This window comes from Odocoileus virginianus, unplaced genomic scaffold (assembly GCF_023699985.2).
Source record: "Odocoileus virginianus isolate 20LAN1187 ecotype Illinois unplaced genomic scaffold, Ovbor_1.2 Unplaced_Contig_37, whole genome shotgun sequence".
In the NCBI taxonomy this organism is placed as follows: Eukaryota; Metazoa; Chordata; class Mammalia; order Artiodactyla; family Cervidae; genus Odocoileus; species Odocoileus virginianus.
In genome coordinates, this window is record NW_027224354.1 from 92,930 (window position 1) to 109,347 (window position 16,418).

Consider the following 16,418-nt stretch of genomic DNA (forward strand, 5'->3'; position numbering starts at 1 on the left):
ACCTGCAGCACAGGCGACAAAGGAAACATGGATTCCATCCCTGGGTCAGGAAGATTCCCTGGAGGAGGGCATGGCAACCCACTCCAGTATTCTTGCCTGGAGAATCCCATGGACAGAAGAGCCTGGAAGGCTATGATCCATAGGGTCACAAAGAGTCAGACACAACTGAAGCAACTTAAGCACATGTTAATGGTATAATGGTTGTAATTAAAAGAGTCCTTGTAGAAGTGCACAAAGTGATATGTCTGGGATTTACTTCAAAGATAATCTCTAAGGGTGGAAAGTGGGTAAGGGGATATAGATTAAATAAGATTGGCCATGAGTTGTCTCGATACATTTTCAGTTGTTGTGTATGCTCAGTGGTGAGTACATTGTATTTCATTATACTGTTCTATATTTGCATATGTTTGAAATTTTCCATAATAAAAGATAAAGTTAATGTAAACTATAAATAGAAGGAATTTTTAATCAAAAATAGGAACAAAACAAAAAAGTGTGAAAATAATTAGAATCAACGCCATCTCCTTGACTCATTTCCTGTTCCCCACTCTCCCCCATGCATTTGCATACAGAGAAAATAAGAAAACGGTGGACAATCATAATGAAGATTGATACCAAGATTGAGACAATGATTGAGACAATCATGAATGAATGAGAATAACAGCTTGGAAGTGAAGTGGGTGGGACACCTTGCTCATCACAGATATTCTTGCATTAATTTTGTTTTTTAGAATAGTGCATTAAAGTGTGATTATCTTCAGTGCTGAGGGGTTTAGCATCCCCTAAAATGCTGCGCCTAAATCCCAGCAGGTGGAGAGGGGTATCCAGAGTGCAGAGGAGGGAAAAGGCAAGTCCTCAGAAGAGAAATGGGAATGGCTATCTGCTCCTGGGAAGATATTGCCCTTAGGTGGCCGGCAAAGAAAGGCCCAGGAACACGTGAAGAAAGGAGGGTTCTGCGGCCGGCTCCTGGACAAGTGTCACAGGGCGGCGGGTGGTGGTGGTGAAGAGTGAGGGACAACGGAAGGTGTGTGTGCACCACCAAAGGCTCTGCAAGGCACCGCTGGCTCTGCGAGACCCCGAGGGGCAGGAAGGGCGGGACGAGGGCGTGGCTTTCCGTGGCGACACAAGCCCCACGTGACCGGCCAGTGCCTAGTCTTGCTTGCACGCCCCGCTTTCGCGTCAGACCCGGCGGTCGCCTCCTTGCCTCTTGGTACCTGCTCCTAGTGGCCCCGAGGGAGCCCGGGCCGGGGACGACCCCTAAGAGGAGGAGAAGCGAGAGGAGCAGGTAAGGGACCCGGAGTGGGGTCCGTAAAGATAGCGCGGGCGAGCGGACGCAGCCTGCGGACCCCTCCTCGGCAGTCCGTTGCCTTGGAGTGCACACTGCAGCTCCAACGCCACCCCGCCCCCGCCCCGACACCCGGGATTTGGCCGCGGAAAGTGGTAGGCCTTCCCGGGGCTGGGGTGGGGGACTGGCCGGGAGGCCTTAAGGCGGCAGGCCCTTGCTAACACCTGCTTCTCGCACCATCGCGAGCTTTTCCCACACCCCTGCCCCGCCCCCGTTCTTCTCGGGTTAGAAAATGTTGGTCGGCGCGGCGTGTGGGGACTGGGAAGGGGGCGGTTGAGCATGGGAGCGGGGCACACTGGGTGGGGGTGGCTGGGGGTAGGGGACGCAGGGCCAGAAAGGAGCCGAGCGCCCGGCTGCAGTATCCACCTGCCCCCACCCCGACCCTCTGTAGGTCTGCGAGTCGGAAGTGTTGTGGCGGCGCACTTGCAGCAAGAATCAGGAGGAGCAGGAGACAGCAAGGATAGGCCCAGGTCGGTGCGAGGGACAGTTGGGGGGGGGGGGGGAACGTGGGGAAAACCCTAAGACTCCAAATGCTCCCTGCAACCCCGTCCTCCATTTTGGTGCCTGCAGAGACCTGGGCCTGGATCGGCAGGAAAAATGGGGGCTTTGGAGCGCGGTAGGGGGTTAATGCTCGGACTGGGGGCTTCCTAGAGGGCATAGGAGGCCTCTCAGGCGGGAAAAGGAAAATTTGAAAAGCCTTTGACCACCAGGACTGGGAATATTGAGAGGTGCGTAGTAGGGCCTCTGTCCTCGGTGCTGATCATTCCACCCAGAAAATAGTCCCTTGTTGCATCTTTTGTCTCCTAGGAGCAATGGCGTCCAAAGAGGAACGAGCAATAGAAAGTTTCAACATGGAAGATGCCCAACAGGAAAACGAAGGAGGGGACCAGGCCCCTTTGAAGACTGGAGAAGAATCACTAGACTTGGGAGGGGGCAAAGTCCAGAAGTCTGGAGGAAATATCTGGCTGGGATGGGTTAGACGACTTGTCCCTAATTTTCGATGGGCTATACCCAACAGGCATATTGATCACAATGAAGTGGGAGATAATGTAGAAAAGTATGTGGGGCAGATGATGGAAATCAAAAGAAAGACTAAGAAGCAGCAGATGAGACATCATGTGCCCTACCAAACTCCTGAACCTGACAATCATTATGAATTTTGCCTTATACCTTGAATGTTAAGAGTTTTCCTGAGGTTAATAATGTGGCCTCTGCTCTACATGCTTGTAGTTTTTGTGAGTTACTTTTTTCTGTAAATCTTTTGGTGTTTCCACTTACCAGTTTCTAACTGAATACTATTTTGTCTCATCGTATAACTTTCTGTCAGGAGGGCAATATCATTCAGTTATAAGAAAAAGTATTCTTTTCATAATATGAAATTAATAAAGCAGTTTTAAAAGCAATCTTCCTCTTACACACCTTGTTTTATTTTTTTTAATGTTCCCTTTTCTCTTCTAGCTCCCTAGACACAAAATATCAATTGTCTTTGGTTATTTTTTGTCCTCAACCAACCAGGAAGGATCATATTCATAATTCAATATCTGATAGGACTTTAAGAATGCATTATTGTTGTTGTTTAGTCACTAAATTGTGTCCAACTCTTTGCAACCCCATGAACTGCAGCATGCCAGGCTTCCCTGTCCTTCACTATCTCCCTGAGTTTACTCAAACTCATGTCCATTGAGTCAGTGATGCCATCCAACCATCTCATTCTCTGTTGTCCCCTTCTCCTCCTGCCCTCAATCTTTCCCAGCATCAGGGTCTTTTCCAATGAGCTGGCTCTTTGCATCAGGTGGCCAAAGTATTGGAGCTTCAGCTTCAGCATCAGTCCTTCCAATGAATATTCAGGGTTGATTTCCTTTAGGATTGACTGGTTTGATCTTCTTGCTTATCCTACTGTTTTCAAGGAGTGTGAATCCACTATCTTCGTAAAAATACCTTAGCGGGGGAAGCTCTTTGAGAATGTGGGATCTCTGGTTTCTATCCTTTAGAACAAGAGTGCTACTTAGTTGCTCAGTCATCTGACTGTGCGACCCTATGGACTGCAGCCTGCCAGGCTCCTCTGTCCATGGGATTCTCCAGACAAGAATCCTGGAGTGGGTTGCCATGCCCTCCTCTGGGGGATCTTCCCAACCCAGGGATCAAACCCAGGTCTCCCACATTGCAGGCAGATTCTTTACCAGCTGAGCCACCAAGGAAGCTGTATGTATATTTCATGAACACATATGTGTATCATGTCACATTAAGTATAAACGAAGTAAGTGTAATAACATGATGAATACTTCCTGAATTCACTGGGCAAAAGCATTAAAAAAGAAAAATATAAGACCTTAAAGTAGCCTGATTATAAAAAGGGAAGGGACAATGGCAGATGAGGGTACTGGAGTTGAGATGCCAAGTACCAAGATTACCTTCTGCTGTACATTTTGGTGGAGGGGTCTGACTTGGGGCTTTTTCTGTAGGACATTGTCATCTGGAAATGGAGAATATTTGACTGTTTTAACTGACAATGAGCTGAAGAAGCCAGACTCAGCAAGACTGAGGCTGTTTTTCTGTGTTTTGCTTTTTTGTCTTTCCAATGTAGACTGGTTAATTTTTAGAATAGAGCAGAAAGACATCTCAAATATTCTTCAACCCAGTGTTCTTCATAGTGAGAATTGCTGCAAATTATAGCTCTTGAAATCAGTTTTGTGGGTCACAACAAGCAGTTTTTTAAAAAGAATAGAATAAAAAGCATCTGTTCATCACCCACAAGTAGTGTTAAGAATTATTACTTTGAGAAGCTTGTTTTAGTTTTACATATAAGAAATAATGTCACCTAATAAGATGTATTTCTAACATCTTAAACCAGCCCCTGGGGTCTCTGTAAACTTTCAGCTTCTTTCAGAAGCTGAAAACTCTTGAGTCTTTCACACAAGATACCTTCTCTCTCATTTTCATTTTTGGAAGTTTCCTACATTCATCACAACTTGTCGAGTATAGCATCATGTAAATAACCTATTGAGATCCTTTCTGATAGAGATCTGAAAAGGATGCCGTTAGGCCAACTGTTTCCAAGTGAATGGCAGAATTTCCAGAAGTAAATCAGTCAGGAGAACCAATTTCTGCAGAAAGGTTAGAGAAGCACAGAACCACTGGGGGTGTACGCCTCCAGCACTTCACATCCACTAGCAATTCTATTGTCAAAAAAAAAAAAAAAAAGAAGCAAACAGTAGAAACAGAGAAGTGGAAACATGAGCATGACTCAGTTTGGTGGTGTTAGCTTTAAAGATAGAGGAGAGGGGCTCTGAGCCAAGGAATGTGGGCAGGCTTGAGAGGCTCAAAAAGTAGAGAAATGTATTCTTCTCTGGATTTTCAGTAAGAAATGCAGCCCTGCTGATACCTTGAACAAAAAAAGCAGTACCAAGTGTTGGCAAGGATATGGAGAACTATAACCTTCAAACATTGCTGGTGGAAAAGTGTAATCATGCACTTGCCATGGAAAGCATTGTGGCAATCCTCCTAAAAGTTCTATGTTGAGCTACCATTCAACCTAGCAATTCCACTTGTAGGTATATACTCAAGAGAATTGAAAATGTGTTCACAGAACCTGTACACAAATGTTTATAATAGCATTACAAGCATACCTCAGAGATATTGCAAGTTCAGTTCCAGAATAGCAATAAAGTGAATATCACAATAAAGCAAGTCACAATATGTTTATATTGTACTGCAGTCTATTAAGTGTGCCATAGCATTATGTCTAAAAAAATACATATCTGAATATAAAAATACCTTATCAATAAAAAATACCAAAACAATTACAATAGAAACATCAAAGATCATCAATCATGAATCACTGTAACAAATATATTAATAATAAAAAGTTTGAAATATTGCAAAAATTACCAAAATGTCACACAGAAACACAAAGTGAGCAAATGCTCTTTCAAAAATGTCACCAATAGACTTTTTGCTCAAGACAGGATTACCACAAACTTTCTATTTGTAAAAACCACAATAAAGCAAAGTACAATAAAATGAGGTCTGCCTCTAGGTTTGAGGTATGATTTGTAGTATATAGCAAATCAAAAACTTAGGGGAGACTTCTGATTAAATTTTGCAAATTGACTACAAGGTTTTTTGTCTTCATTTCTTTGTGAAATCTCACAAGAATTAAGTGAAAGTCACTCAGTCATGTCTGACTCTTTGCAACCCCATGGAGTATACAGTCCATGGAATTCTCCAGGCCAGAATACTGGAGTGGGTTAGCCTTTCCCTTCTCCAGGGATCTTCCAACCCAGGGATTGAACCCAGGTCTCCCACATTGTAGGCAGATTCTTTACCAGCTGAACCACTAGAAAAGCCCAAGTAAATTAATAATCCTTTCTTAACTTTCTACTTTGGAATAATTTTACATCTGCAGAAGAGTTGCAAAGGTAGTAAGGAGAGTTCCTGTATACCTTTCATTTAGATTCCCCTAAGTTAACATATTTCACCTATTAAAATTAAGAAAATAACATTATTTCAGTACTATTAACTAAGCTAGACACATTATACAAATGTTAACAAGTTTCCCCCAAAGTCTTCCCCCGCCCAAGGCTCAGTCCACGATACTGATTGTATTTAGTCATCATGTCTCCTCGTTTTCCTACATTCTCTGAAAGTTCCTTATTATTTTATTTTTTTAATAACCTTAACACCTTTTGAAGAGTACTTGCCAGCTGTTTTGTAGGATGGCCCTCAATTTGGACTTGTCTGATGTTTTCTCATGACAACTGGGATTACTATGAGATTTGGGGAATAAGACCACAGAATTGATAGCTCTTTTTATCATTCATATAAATTATATGATATCAACATGACTTATTGGTGGTGGTGTTTACTTTGATCCCTTAGCTAAGTTTTTCCTCTGTAAATTTCTATTTCTCCATTTCCATACTCTGTTTCTTAGAAATCAGTCATCTAGTCCAGCTCATAGTCAATAGAATGGGGCGGGGGGTGGGGGGCGGTTAAGCTTCACCTCTTGGAGGAAGAAGTACCAAAAAATTTGTGAGTATAAAAATAAACACAATTAAAAAAATAAACACAATTATTAATTAAAATTTGGAGGTGAGGTACTTTGAAGCTATGCAAATATCTTGATTTTCCTTAAAGTTTTGCCCATTAGGCTTAACATTCATCAGTGGGTCTTATCTGCATCAAATTACTACCTTGGTGTTCTAATGGTGATTTTCTATGTCCCTCATATCACCTACATTTATTACTTGGAATTATTCTGTAAGTAAGCCCTACCTTATTTATTTAATCATTCATTTATATCAGTATTGCTGTTGTTGTTTAGTTGCTAAGTCATGTCCGACTCTTTTGTGACCCCATGGACTATAGCCTGCCAGGCTTCTCTGTCCATGGGATTTCCCAGGCAAGAATACTGGAGTGAGTTGCCATTTCCTTCTCCAGGGGATCTTCCTGACCCAGGGATTGAACACACATCTCCTGCATTGCCAGGCAGATTCTTTACCACTGAGCTACCTTGATCTTTTTTCTTTGTGATATAATCAAATAGCATCTGATTTTCTCAAATTGATCCAGTTTTGTCCTTTAGAAGCTCTTTGGCTCATGTACCTTTGACGTGTCCAATGTGTTAGGCAGAATTTTAAAGATATTCCCCCTCAAGATTCCTGTCCTTTAGTTATTCAATAAAATACTAATCTTGGTATTGCTGTAAGATTTTTTTTCAGATACAATTTAACACTCGATCAGTTGACTTTAAGAGCGGGAGATGATCCTGGATTATCCTGATCTGCTGAGTAAGATCACATGAGCTGTTAAAGCATAGAACCTTCTCTAGCTGGTGGCAGAAGAGGAAGGCAGAAAAGAAAGAAGAGGATGTCGAGGATATTCAAAGCAAGAAATTGATTCAATTTGTCATTGCTGGGTTTGTAAAATGGAGGTGACCAAGAGTCAAGAAATATAAGGAGTCTCTAGAAGCTGGAAAAAAAAAAAAAAAACCTCAGTAAACAGCCAGGAAGGAAACAGGGACCACAGTCCTCTAACTTCGTGAATTGAATTCAGCCAACAACCTGAATGAGTCCAGCAGTGGATTCTTTCTCAGAACCTTCAGATAGGAGTCCAAGCTTATTGTCACCCTGATTTCAGCATTCTGAGACCTTAAGCAAGGAATCCAGTTGAGCCTGCCTGGATTCCTGTTTTAAGCCACTACTTTTATGGTTATTTGTTACACAGTAAAGGAAAACAAATACATTTGCATATTCTTTACAAAACACTTCTTTACTTTCTAGTACTACAAGACATTCCAGGTTCATCTTGCACTTTCCCTGCCCTGATCCTAGGATCAACTATTTTCTCCAAGGAGTCATGGTTCCTTTTATTAGAAAATGGTTTTTAGAAACCAAGATCTGTGCCCTATGTGTGTTCATTGCTAATGGGGCAGCATTGTGTCTAGGCCCTCTCAGTGGACAGAACTAATTGTGCATGCACACACACACACACACACACACACACACACACACACGAGTTCATATTGATGTCTCTGACACTAAATCCTTTCCTTTTTGCAACTTTTCTCTGACGTGAGAAACTTGGCTCCCACTATCTACAACATATAATATAAACTTCTTTGTTTAACCTTCATACACAGGCAATGCACGGCTATACATGTAATAAACTGCTATACTACACTCTGAAATGGATATACCAACTAGAATACAGTTAATTTTGTCTTTTGCTTTTCAGTACCCAGTCAAGGGGTTTCCCTGGTGGCTCAATTGTAAAGAATTCACCTGTAGGACATGTGAGTTCAATCCCTCGGTTGGGGTGATCTGCTGGAGAAGAAAATGGCAACTCTCTCCAGGTTTCTTGCCTGGGAAATCCCATGGACAGAGGAGCCTGGCAGGTTACGGTCCATGGGGTTGCAAAACAGTCAGACATGACTTAGTGACTAAACACTACTACCACCCTGTCAAACATTGTTTCTTAAAGTTACTTAGGTCATCTCCATTATTCCCTATCCACTTCAAGGAAGTGATTTCATACATTTTGCTATGGTCTGAATGTTTGTGTCTCCCCAAAGTTAATTTGTTGAAATGTTAATGTGCAATGTGTTTGTATTAGGAGATACTCAGTCATGAAGGCAGACTTTTCATGGATGGAATTAGTGTCCTTATAAAAGACACCCCAGAGAGCTCCCTAATCCTTTCCACCATGTGAGGACACAGTGAGATTGGCAACCTACAACCCAGAAAACAATCTTCATTAGAACTCGACCATGCTGGCACCTTGATCTTTGACTTCCAGCCTCCAGAAATGTGAGAAATAAATTTCTGTTGTTTATAAGCTGCTCAGCCTGTGGTGTTTTATTATAGCAGCCCGAATAGACTAAGACGTGTGTAATTCAGTTAGATGCATCTATACTCTTTCCTGTATTCTCCTGACATTCTAGTTGATTTTTTAAGTTTCCATGTAGAAGGCTTTCTCAACTTTGGTACTGTTGACATTTTGGGCTGGATCATCTTTTGTTTGGATAGTTGTCCTGTGAGTTGTTGGATGTTTATCAATATTCCTAGCCTCCACCTACTAGGGTGCCAGTAGCACCAAGTTCCCCAGTGTGAGAACAAAAAATGTCTGCAGGTACTCCTAAATATCCCCTTATGGGCAAAATCACTCCCAGTTTAGAAGCACTAGCGTAGGTAAAAGTCACTCTGTGGTGTATGGTTTTATGGATTTGCATATGCACATTAATCACCATAATAATGTATAGAAGAGTTCTACCACCCTAAAAATTCCTTTTTGTAGCCTCTTTGCTATCAAACACATCCATTACCCCCAATCCCTGTGACCCGCTGATCTGACTTTTTTTTTTTTTTTTGCCACGCAGCTTGTGGGACCTTAGTTCCCCAACCAGGGATTGAACCCAGGTCACAGCAGTGAAAATGCTGAGTCCTAACCACTGGACCACCAGGGAATTCCCTCACTGATTTGATTTTAATTCCATAATTTTAACTTTTCTAGTACATCGTATAAATGTAATCACACAATATATAGCCTTTAGTATCTGACTTTATTCCACTAGTATAATGCACTTAAAATTCATATGAATACATGCTGTTGCACGAAACAAAAGTGCATTTCTTTTTACTGCTGAGTAGTATTCCATTTTACAGATGTGCCAATATTTATTTATATATTCAGCTGTTGAAGAACATCTGGATTATTCCCAGATTTTGGAGACTATGAATAATGCTACTATGATTATTCGTGTGCAGGTTTTTGTGTGAATATGAGTTTGAAATTCACTGAGTCATGTGGTAAATATACATTCAACTTTATATTAAATTGCCAATTTGTTTTATAACATAGCTGTATCAGTTTGCAATCCCAAAAGCAATGCATGAGAGTTCTTCTTCTTTCATATTCTCACCACCATATGCAATTGTGGAGGGTTATAAAATTTTATCCATCCTAATAAGTATACACTAGTATCTCATTGTGGTTTTAATATGGATTTCCTTAATGACTCTCAATATTGAGCATTTTTTCATTTATGTTTTCTTGCCATTTGGATATCTCCTTCAGTTAAGTCACTTCAGGCATTTTGACAATTTTTAAAAATTGTATCTGTTTATTTCCTTGTCTATTTTTGGCTGTGCTGGGTCTTGGTTGCTGCACACAGGCTTTCTCTAGTTGTAGTGAGCAAGGGCTACTCTCCTAGTTGTGGTGCATGGGCTTCTCATTGCAGTGGCTTCTCTTGTTGCAGAGCATGGGCTCTAGGGCACTCAGACTTCAGTAGCTGCAGTATGTGTGCTCAGTAATTGTGGTGAGTGGCTTAGTTGCCCCTTGGTATGTAGAATATTCCTGGACCAGGGATCAAACCCATCTCCCCTGCATTGGCAGGTGAACTTTCAACAACTGAAACACCAGAGAAGTCCAGTTATATTGACAATTATTAATTGAATTGTTTTCTTTTGCTGAGTTTTGCGAGTTCTTAAAATATTCAGAATATAAGTATTCTATAAGACATGTGATCTGCAAATATTTTCACACAGTATGGTTTGCCTTTTTACTTTTTTAACAGTGCCTTTCATAGACCAAAAGTTTTCATTTTGATAAAGTTCAATTTATCATATTTTTATCAATGTCATACTGATACATATTTTCTTGTGGTGTCATATCTGAAAACTCATTGCCAAAACCTGTATATCACAGATATTCTCCTATATTTTTCTTCTGGAAGTTATGAAGATTTTCTTCTGTCTTTGTTGTTGTGTAGTCATTCAGTCCTGTCCGACTATTTGCAACCCCATAGACTGCAGCACTCCAGGTTTCCCTGTCTTTCACCATCTCCTGGAGTTTGCTCAAACTCATGTCCATTGAGTAGGTGATGCCATCCAACCATCTCATCCTCTGTCGTCCCCTTCTCCTCCTGCCTTCAGTCTTTCCCAGCATCAGGTCCTTTTTCAGTGAGTCGACCCTTTACCTCAGGTGGCCAAATTATTGGAGCTTGAGCTTCAGCATCAGTCCTTCTAATGAATATTTAGAATTGATTTCCTTAAGGATTGACTGGTTTGATCTCCTGGCAGTCCAAGGGACTCTCAAGAGTCTTCTCCAACACCACAGTTGGAAAGAATCAATTCTTCAGTGCTCAGCTTTCTTTATGGTCCAACTCTCACATTCATACATGACTACTGGAAAAAACATAGCTTTGACTATATGGAACTTTGTTGGCAAAGTAATGTCTCCAATTTTTAATATGCTGTCTAGATTTGTCATAGCTAATGCGGGAGACCTGGGTTCGATCCTTGGGTTGAGAAGATCCAGAAGGGAAAGGCTACCCACTCCAGTATTCTGACCTGGAGAATTCAATGGATTGTATACCCCATGGGCATCTCAAAAAGTCGGACATGACTGAGCGACTTTCACTTTCAGTTTCTTCCAAGGAGCAAGCATCTTTTAATTTCATGGCTGTAGTCACTATCTGCAGTGACTTCGGAGCCCAGGAAAATAAAGCCTGTCACTGTTTGCACTGTTTCCCCATCTATTTGCCATGAAATGATGGGACTGGATGCCATGATCTTAGTTTTTTGAATGCTGAGTTTTAAGCCAGCTTTTCACTCTCCTCTTTCACCTTCATCAAGAGGCTCTTTAGTTCTTCTTCACTTTCTGCCATAAGGGTGGTGTCATCTGCATATCTGAGGTTGTTATTTCTCCTGGCAGTCTTGATTCCAGCTTGTGTTCCATTCAGCCTGGCATTTTGCATGATGTACTTTGCATATAAGTTAATAAGCAGGGTGACAATATACAGCCTTGATGTACTCCTTTCCCAATTTGGAACCAGTCCATTGTTCCATGTCTGATTCTAACTGTTGCTTCTTCACCTGCAAATAGGTTTCACAGGAGGTAGGCTTACCCATCTGGTCTGGTATTCCCATCTCTTTAAGAATTTTCCACAGTTTGTTGTGATCCACACAGTCAAGGCTTTAGCATAGTCAATGAAGCAGAAATAGATGTTTTTCTGGAATTCCCTTGCTTTTTCTATGATCCAATGGATGTTGGCAATTTGATCTCTGGTTCCTCTCTGCCTTTTCTAAATCCAGCTTGAACATCTGGAAGTTCTCAGTTCACATACTGTTGAAGCCTAGCTTGAAGGATTTTGAGCATTACCTTGTTAGCATGTGAAATGAGTGCAGTTGTATGGTAGTTTGAACATTGCTTTTACATTGCTCTTCTTTGGGATTGGAATGAAAACTGACCTTTTCCAGTCCTGTGGCCACTGCTGAGTTTTGCAAATTTGCTAGCATATTTAGTACAGCACTTTCAGAGCATCATCTTCTAGGATTTGAAATAGCTCAAGTGGAATCCCATCGCCTCCACGAGCTTTGCTTGTAGTGATGCTTTCTAAGGCCCACTTGACTTCACATTCCAGGATGTCTGGCTCTAGGTGAGTGATCACACCATTGTGGTTATTTGGGTCATTAAGAATTTTTTGTACAGTTCTTCTGTGTGTTCTTGCCACCTCTTCTTGATATCTTCTGCTTCTGTTAGGTCCATGCTATTTCTGTGTGTTTTTTTTTTTTTTTTCATTTCTGTCCTTTATTGTGTCCATCTTTGCATGAAATGTTCCCTTGGTATCTCTAATTTTCTTGAAGAGATCTCTAGTTTTTCCCATTCTATTGTTTTCCTCTATTTCTTTGCATTGATCACTGAGGAAGGCTTTCTTATCTCTCTTTGCTATTCTTTAGAACTCTGCATTCAGATGGGTATATCTTTCCTTTTCTCCTTTGCCTTTTGCTTCTCTTCTTTTTTCAGCTATTTGTAAGGCCTCCTCAGACAACCATTTTGCCTTTTTGCATTTCTTTTTCTTGGGGATGATTTTGATCACTGCCTCCTGTACAGTGTTATGAATCTCTGTCCATAGTTCTTCAGGCACTCTGTCTATCAGATCTAATCCCTTGAATCTATTTGTCACTTCCACTGTATAATCATAAGGGATTTGATTTAGGTCATACCTGAATAAACTGTGGAAAATTCTGAAAGAGATGGGCATACCAAACCATCTGACCTGCCCCTTGAGAAATCTATATGCAGATCAGGAAGCAACAGTTAGAACTGGACATGGAACAACAGACTGGTTTCAAATAGGAAAAGGAGTACGTCAAGGCTGTATATTGTCACCCTGCTCATTTAACTTATATGCAGAGTACATCATGAGAAAACGCTGGGCTGGATGAAGCACAAGCTGGAATCAAGATTGCTGGGAGAAATATCAATAATCTCAGATATGCATATGACACCACCCTTATGGCAGAAAGTGAAGAGGAACTAAAAAGCCTCTTGATGAAAGTGAAAATGATGAGTGAAAAAGTTGGCTTAAAGCTCAACATTCAGAAAACTAAGATATGGCATCTGGTCCCATCACTTCATGGCAAATAGATGAGGAAACAGTGGAAACAGTGTCAGACTTTATTTTTTGGGGCTCCAAAATCACTGCAGATGGTGATTGCAGCCATGAAATTAAAAGACGCTTACTCCTTGGAAGGAAAGTTATGACCAACCTAGATAGCATATTAAAAAGCAGAGACATTACTTTGCCAACAAAGGTCTGTCTAGTCAAGGCTATGGTTTTTCCAGTGGTCATGTATGGATGTAAGAATTGGACTGTGAAGAAAGCTGAGCACTGAAAAATTAATGCTTTTGAACTGTGGTGTTGGAGAATGACTCTTGAGAGTCCCTTGGACTGCAAGGAGATCAAACCAGTCCATCCTAAAGGAGATCAGTCCTGGGTGTTCATTGGAAGGACTAATGCTGAAGCTGATACTTTGGCCACCTCATGCGAAGAGTTGACTCATTGGAAAAGACCCTGATGCTGGGAGGGGTTGGGGGCAGGAGGAGAAGGGGATGACAGAGGATGAGATGGCTGGATGGCATCACCGACTCAATGGACATGGGTTTGAGTAAACTCCAGGAGTTTGTGATGGACAGGGAGGCCTGGCGTGCTGCGATTCATGGGGTTGCAAAGAGTCGGACACAACTGAGCGACTGAACTGAACTGAATGGTCTAGTGGTTTTCCCTACTTTCTTCAATTTAAGTCTGAATTTTGCAATAAGGAGTTCATGATCTGAGCCACAGTCAGCTTCTGGTCTTGTTTTTGCTGACTATAGAGCTTTTCCATCTTCAGCTGCAAAGAATATAATCAGTCTGATTTCAGTATTGACCATCTGGTGATGTCCATGTGTAAAGTCATCTCTTGTGTTGTTGGAAAAGGGTGTTTGCTATGACCAGTGCATTCTCTTGGCAAAACTCTGTTAGCCTTTGCCCTGCTTCATTTTGTACTCCAAGGCCAAACTTGCCTGTTACTCCAGGTATCTCTTGACTTCCTACTTTTGCATTCCAGTCCCCTATGATGAAAAGGACATCTTTTTTTTTTTTTTTTTTTTTTTGGTGTTAGTTCTAGAAGGTCTTGTAGGTCTTCATAGAACCATTCACCTTCAGCTTCTTGGCATTAGTGGTTGGGGCATAGACTTGGATTACTGTGATATTGAATGGTTTGCCTTGGAAACAAATTGAGATCATTCTGTCATTTTTGAGATTGCACCCAAGTACTGCATTTTGGACTCTTTTGTTGACTATGAGGGCTACTCCATTTCTCCTAAGGGATTCTTGCCCACAGTAGTAGATATAATGGTCATCTGAATTAAATTTGCCCATTCCCATCCATTTTTAGTTCACTGATTCCTAAAATGTTGATGGTTCCCTCTTGCCATCTCTTGTATAACCACTTCCAATTTACCCTGATTCATGAGCCTCACATTCCAGGTTCCCTTGCAATATTGTTCTTTGTGGCATCGGGCTTTACTTTTGCCACCAAACACATCCACAACTGGGCTGATGCTTCCGCTTTGGCTCAGTCTCTTCATTCCTTCTGGATCTTTTTTCCACTCTTCTCCAGTAGCATATTGGACACCTACTGATCTGGGGGTTCATCTTTATTTTCTTATGTCTTGCATCTACATTTTATGATTTACATTATGCTTTCATTTATATTTAATTCATTTTTATATATTTAAATGTAAATTACCATTAACATTTTGAGTTACTTTTCTATAAGTTGTGAGGTATGTGCTGAAGTCCATTTTTTAGTTATTCATGTCCAGTTGTTTTGGTTTTATTTCTTCTTTTCCAATATCTTTTTCTTGGGATTTTATTCATAGACAATAATGTCATCCACAAATATGGGGAAAATTTATTTTAAAATTTCTATGTCTTTTATTTATTTATTTATTTATTTGCCTTTTTCCTGTTGTACAGAATAAGACTTCCATTATGATGTTGAATAAAAGTGCTGAGAGTGGATATCCTTGCTTTTTTCCCAGTCTTGAGAGAAAATATTTGGTCCCTCACCATTAAATATGTTAGCTGGAGGATTTCATAGAAGCCTTTTATCAGGTTATGGACGTTGATTTCTATTCACAATTTTAATCATTAATAGATATTGTATTTGTCAAAAAAATTTCTTGCATCTATGGTATGCTCATGTGGTTTTTCTTCTTTGGGTTCTTAATGCAGTGGATTGTGTTGCTTGATTTTCAACTGCTGAATTAACCTTTCATTTTGGGGATAAATCCCACTTGGTTGCAGTAGATTGTTCTTTCTCTATATTGAGAAATTTAATTTGGTAATATGAGATATTGGTCTTGCTTTTCTTTACTTGAGGTATATTTCTTTGGTTTGGTATCAGAGTAATGTTGCATTTGCAAAATGAGTTGGAGTGTATTTTTTCCTTATCTGTATTAGTTTTCAATTGCTGTCATAAGAAATTGCCACAAATTTAGAGCTTTATACAATACAAATATATTACCTTACAATTATCTGGTTCATAGGCCTTACCTGACAAAAATAAAGATGTCAGCAGAGCTGTATTCCTTTCTGAAGATTCTAGGGGAATATCTGTTTCTTTCCTCAAACGCTGTTGGCAGAATTCAGTTCCTTGTGTTTGTAGGACTGATATCCCTGTTTTCTTATTGTCTGTCAGCTAAAGGTCATTCCCAGCTTCCAGAAGCCAACCGTATATTTTGGCTCATGACTCTCTCCATCTTCAAAATCAACAGTGGCTGGTAAAGTGCTTGTCACATTTTCAATTTATATTTCTCCTTCTATCTCATCTCTCTGACCTAGATAGGAAATGTTCTCTGTGTTTAAAGATTAGATTTGACTCACATGGATAATGAGGGCAATCTCTTCATCTCAAGGTCCAAACTCTTAATCAAATCAGCAAAGTCCCTTTTGCCATGTAGCATAACATATTCGTAGGTTCCAGCGATTAGGGTGTGGATATTTGGAGAATCATCATTCTGCCTATAACATATTCTATTTTCTGGAAGTGAGTGTGTTCTATTGGTGCTGTTTCTTCTTTAAATGTTTGGTAGAATCTGCCAGTGTAACCATCTAGGCGTAGAGTTTTTCTTTTGGGTGTTTTAAAACCATGAACTTGATTTCTTTAATAGTTGTAGGTTTATTGAGTTTATCTATTTTATTTTGAGTGCTGTTCAAATTGGAAAATATCTATTGATTTATGTT

General features: G+C 40.6%; 1 protein-coding gene and 1 non-coding gene across 2 annotated transcripts; one reads left to right on the top strand and one right to left on the bottom strand.

Annotated features, from left to right (window-relative positions):
- Positions 1–1,132: 1,132 nt before the first annotated feature.
- BEX4 (brain expressed X-linked 4) lies at positions 1,133–2,748 on the top strand. Its single transcript, XM_020901496.2, has 3 exons — positions 1,133–1,285; positions 1,737–1,815; positions 2,153–2,748. Exon 3 carries the CDS (start codon positions 2,158–2,160, stop codon positions 2,518–2,520), a length of 363 nt encoding a protein of 120 aa, XP_020757155.1. The 5' UTR covers positions 1,133–1,285; positions 1,737–1,815; positions 2,153–2,157; the 3' UTR covers positions 2,521–2,748.
- A 6,488-nt stretch (positions 2,749–9,236) lies between these two features.
- Positions 9,237–9,308, bottom strand: TRNAE-UUC (transfer RNA glutamic acid (anticodon UUC)). The gene has a single exon. It is a non-coding gene; the product is annotated as a tRNA-Glu (tRNA).
- Between the last annotated feature and the right edge of the window lie 7,110 nt (positions 9,309–16,418).

Bases quoted from the DNA above. Each gene is read 5' to 3' on its own strand.
- BEX4 (XM_020901496.2), top strand. From the start codon at position 2,158: ATGGCGTCCAAAGAGGAACGAGCAATAGAAAGTTTCAACATGGAAGAT.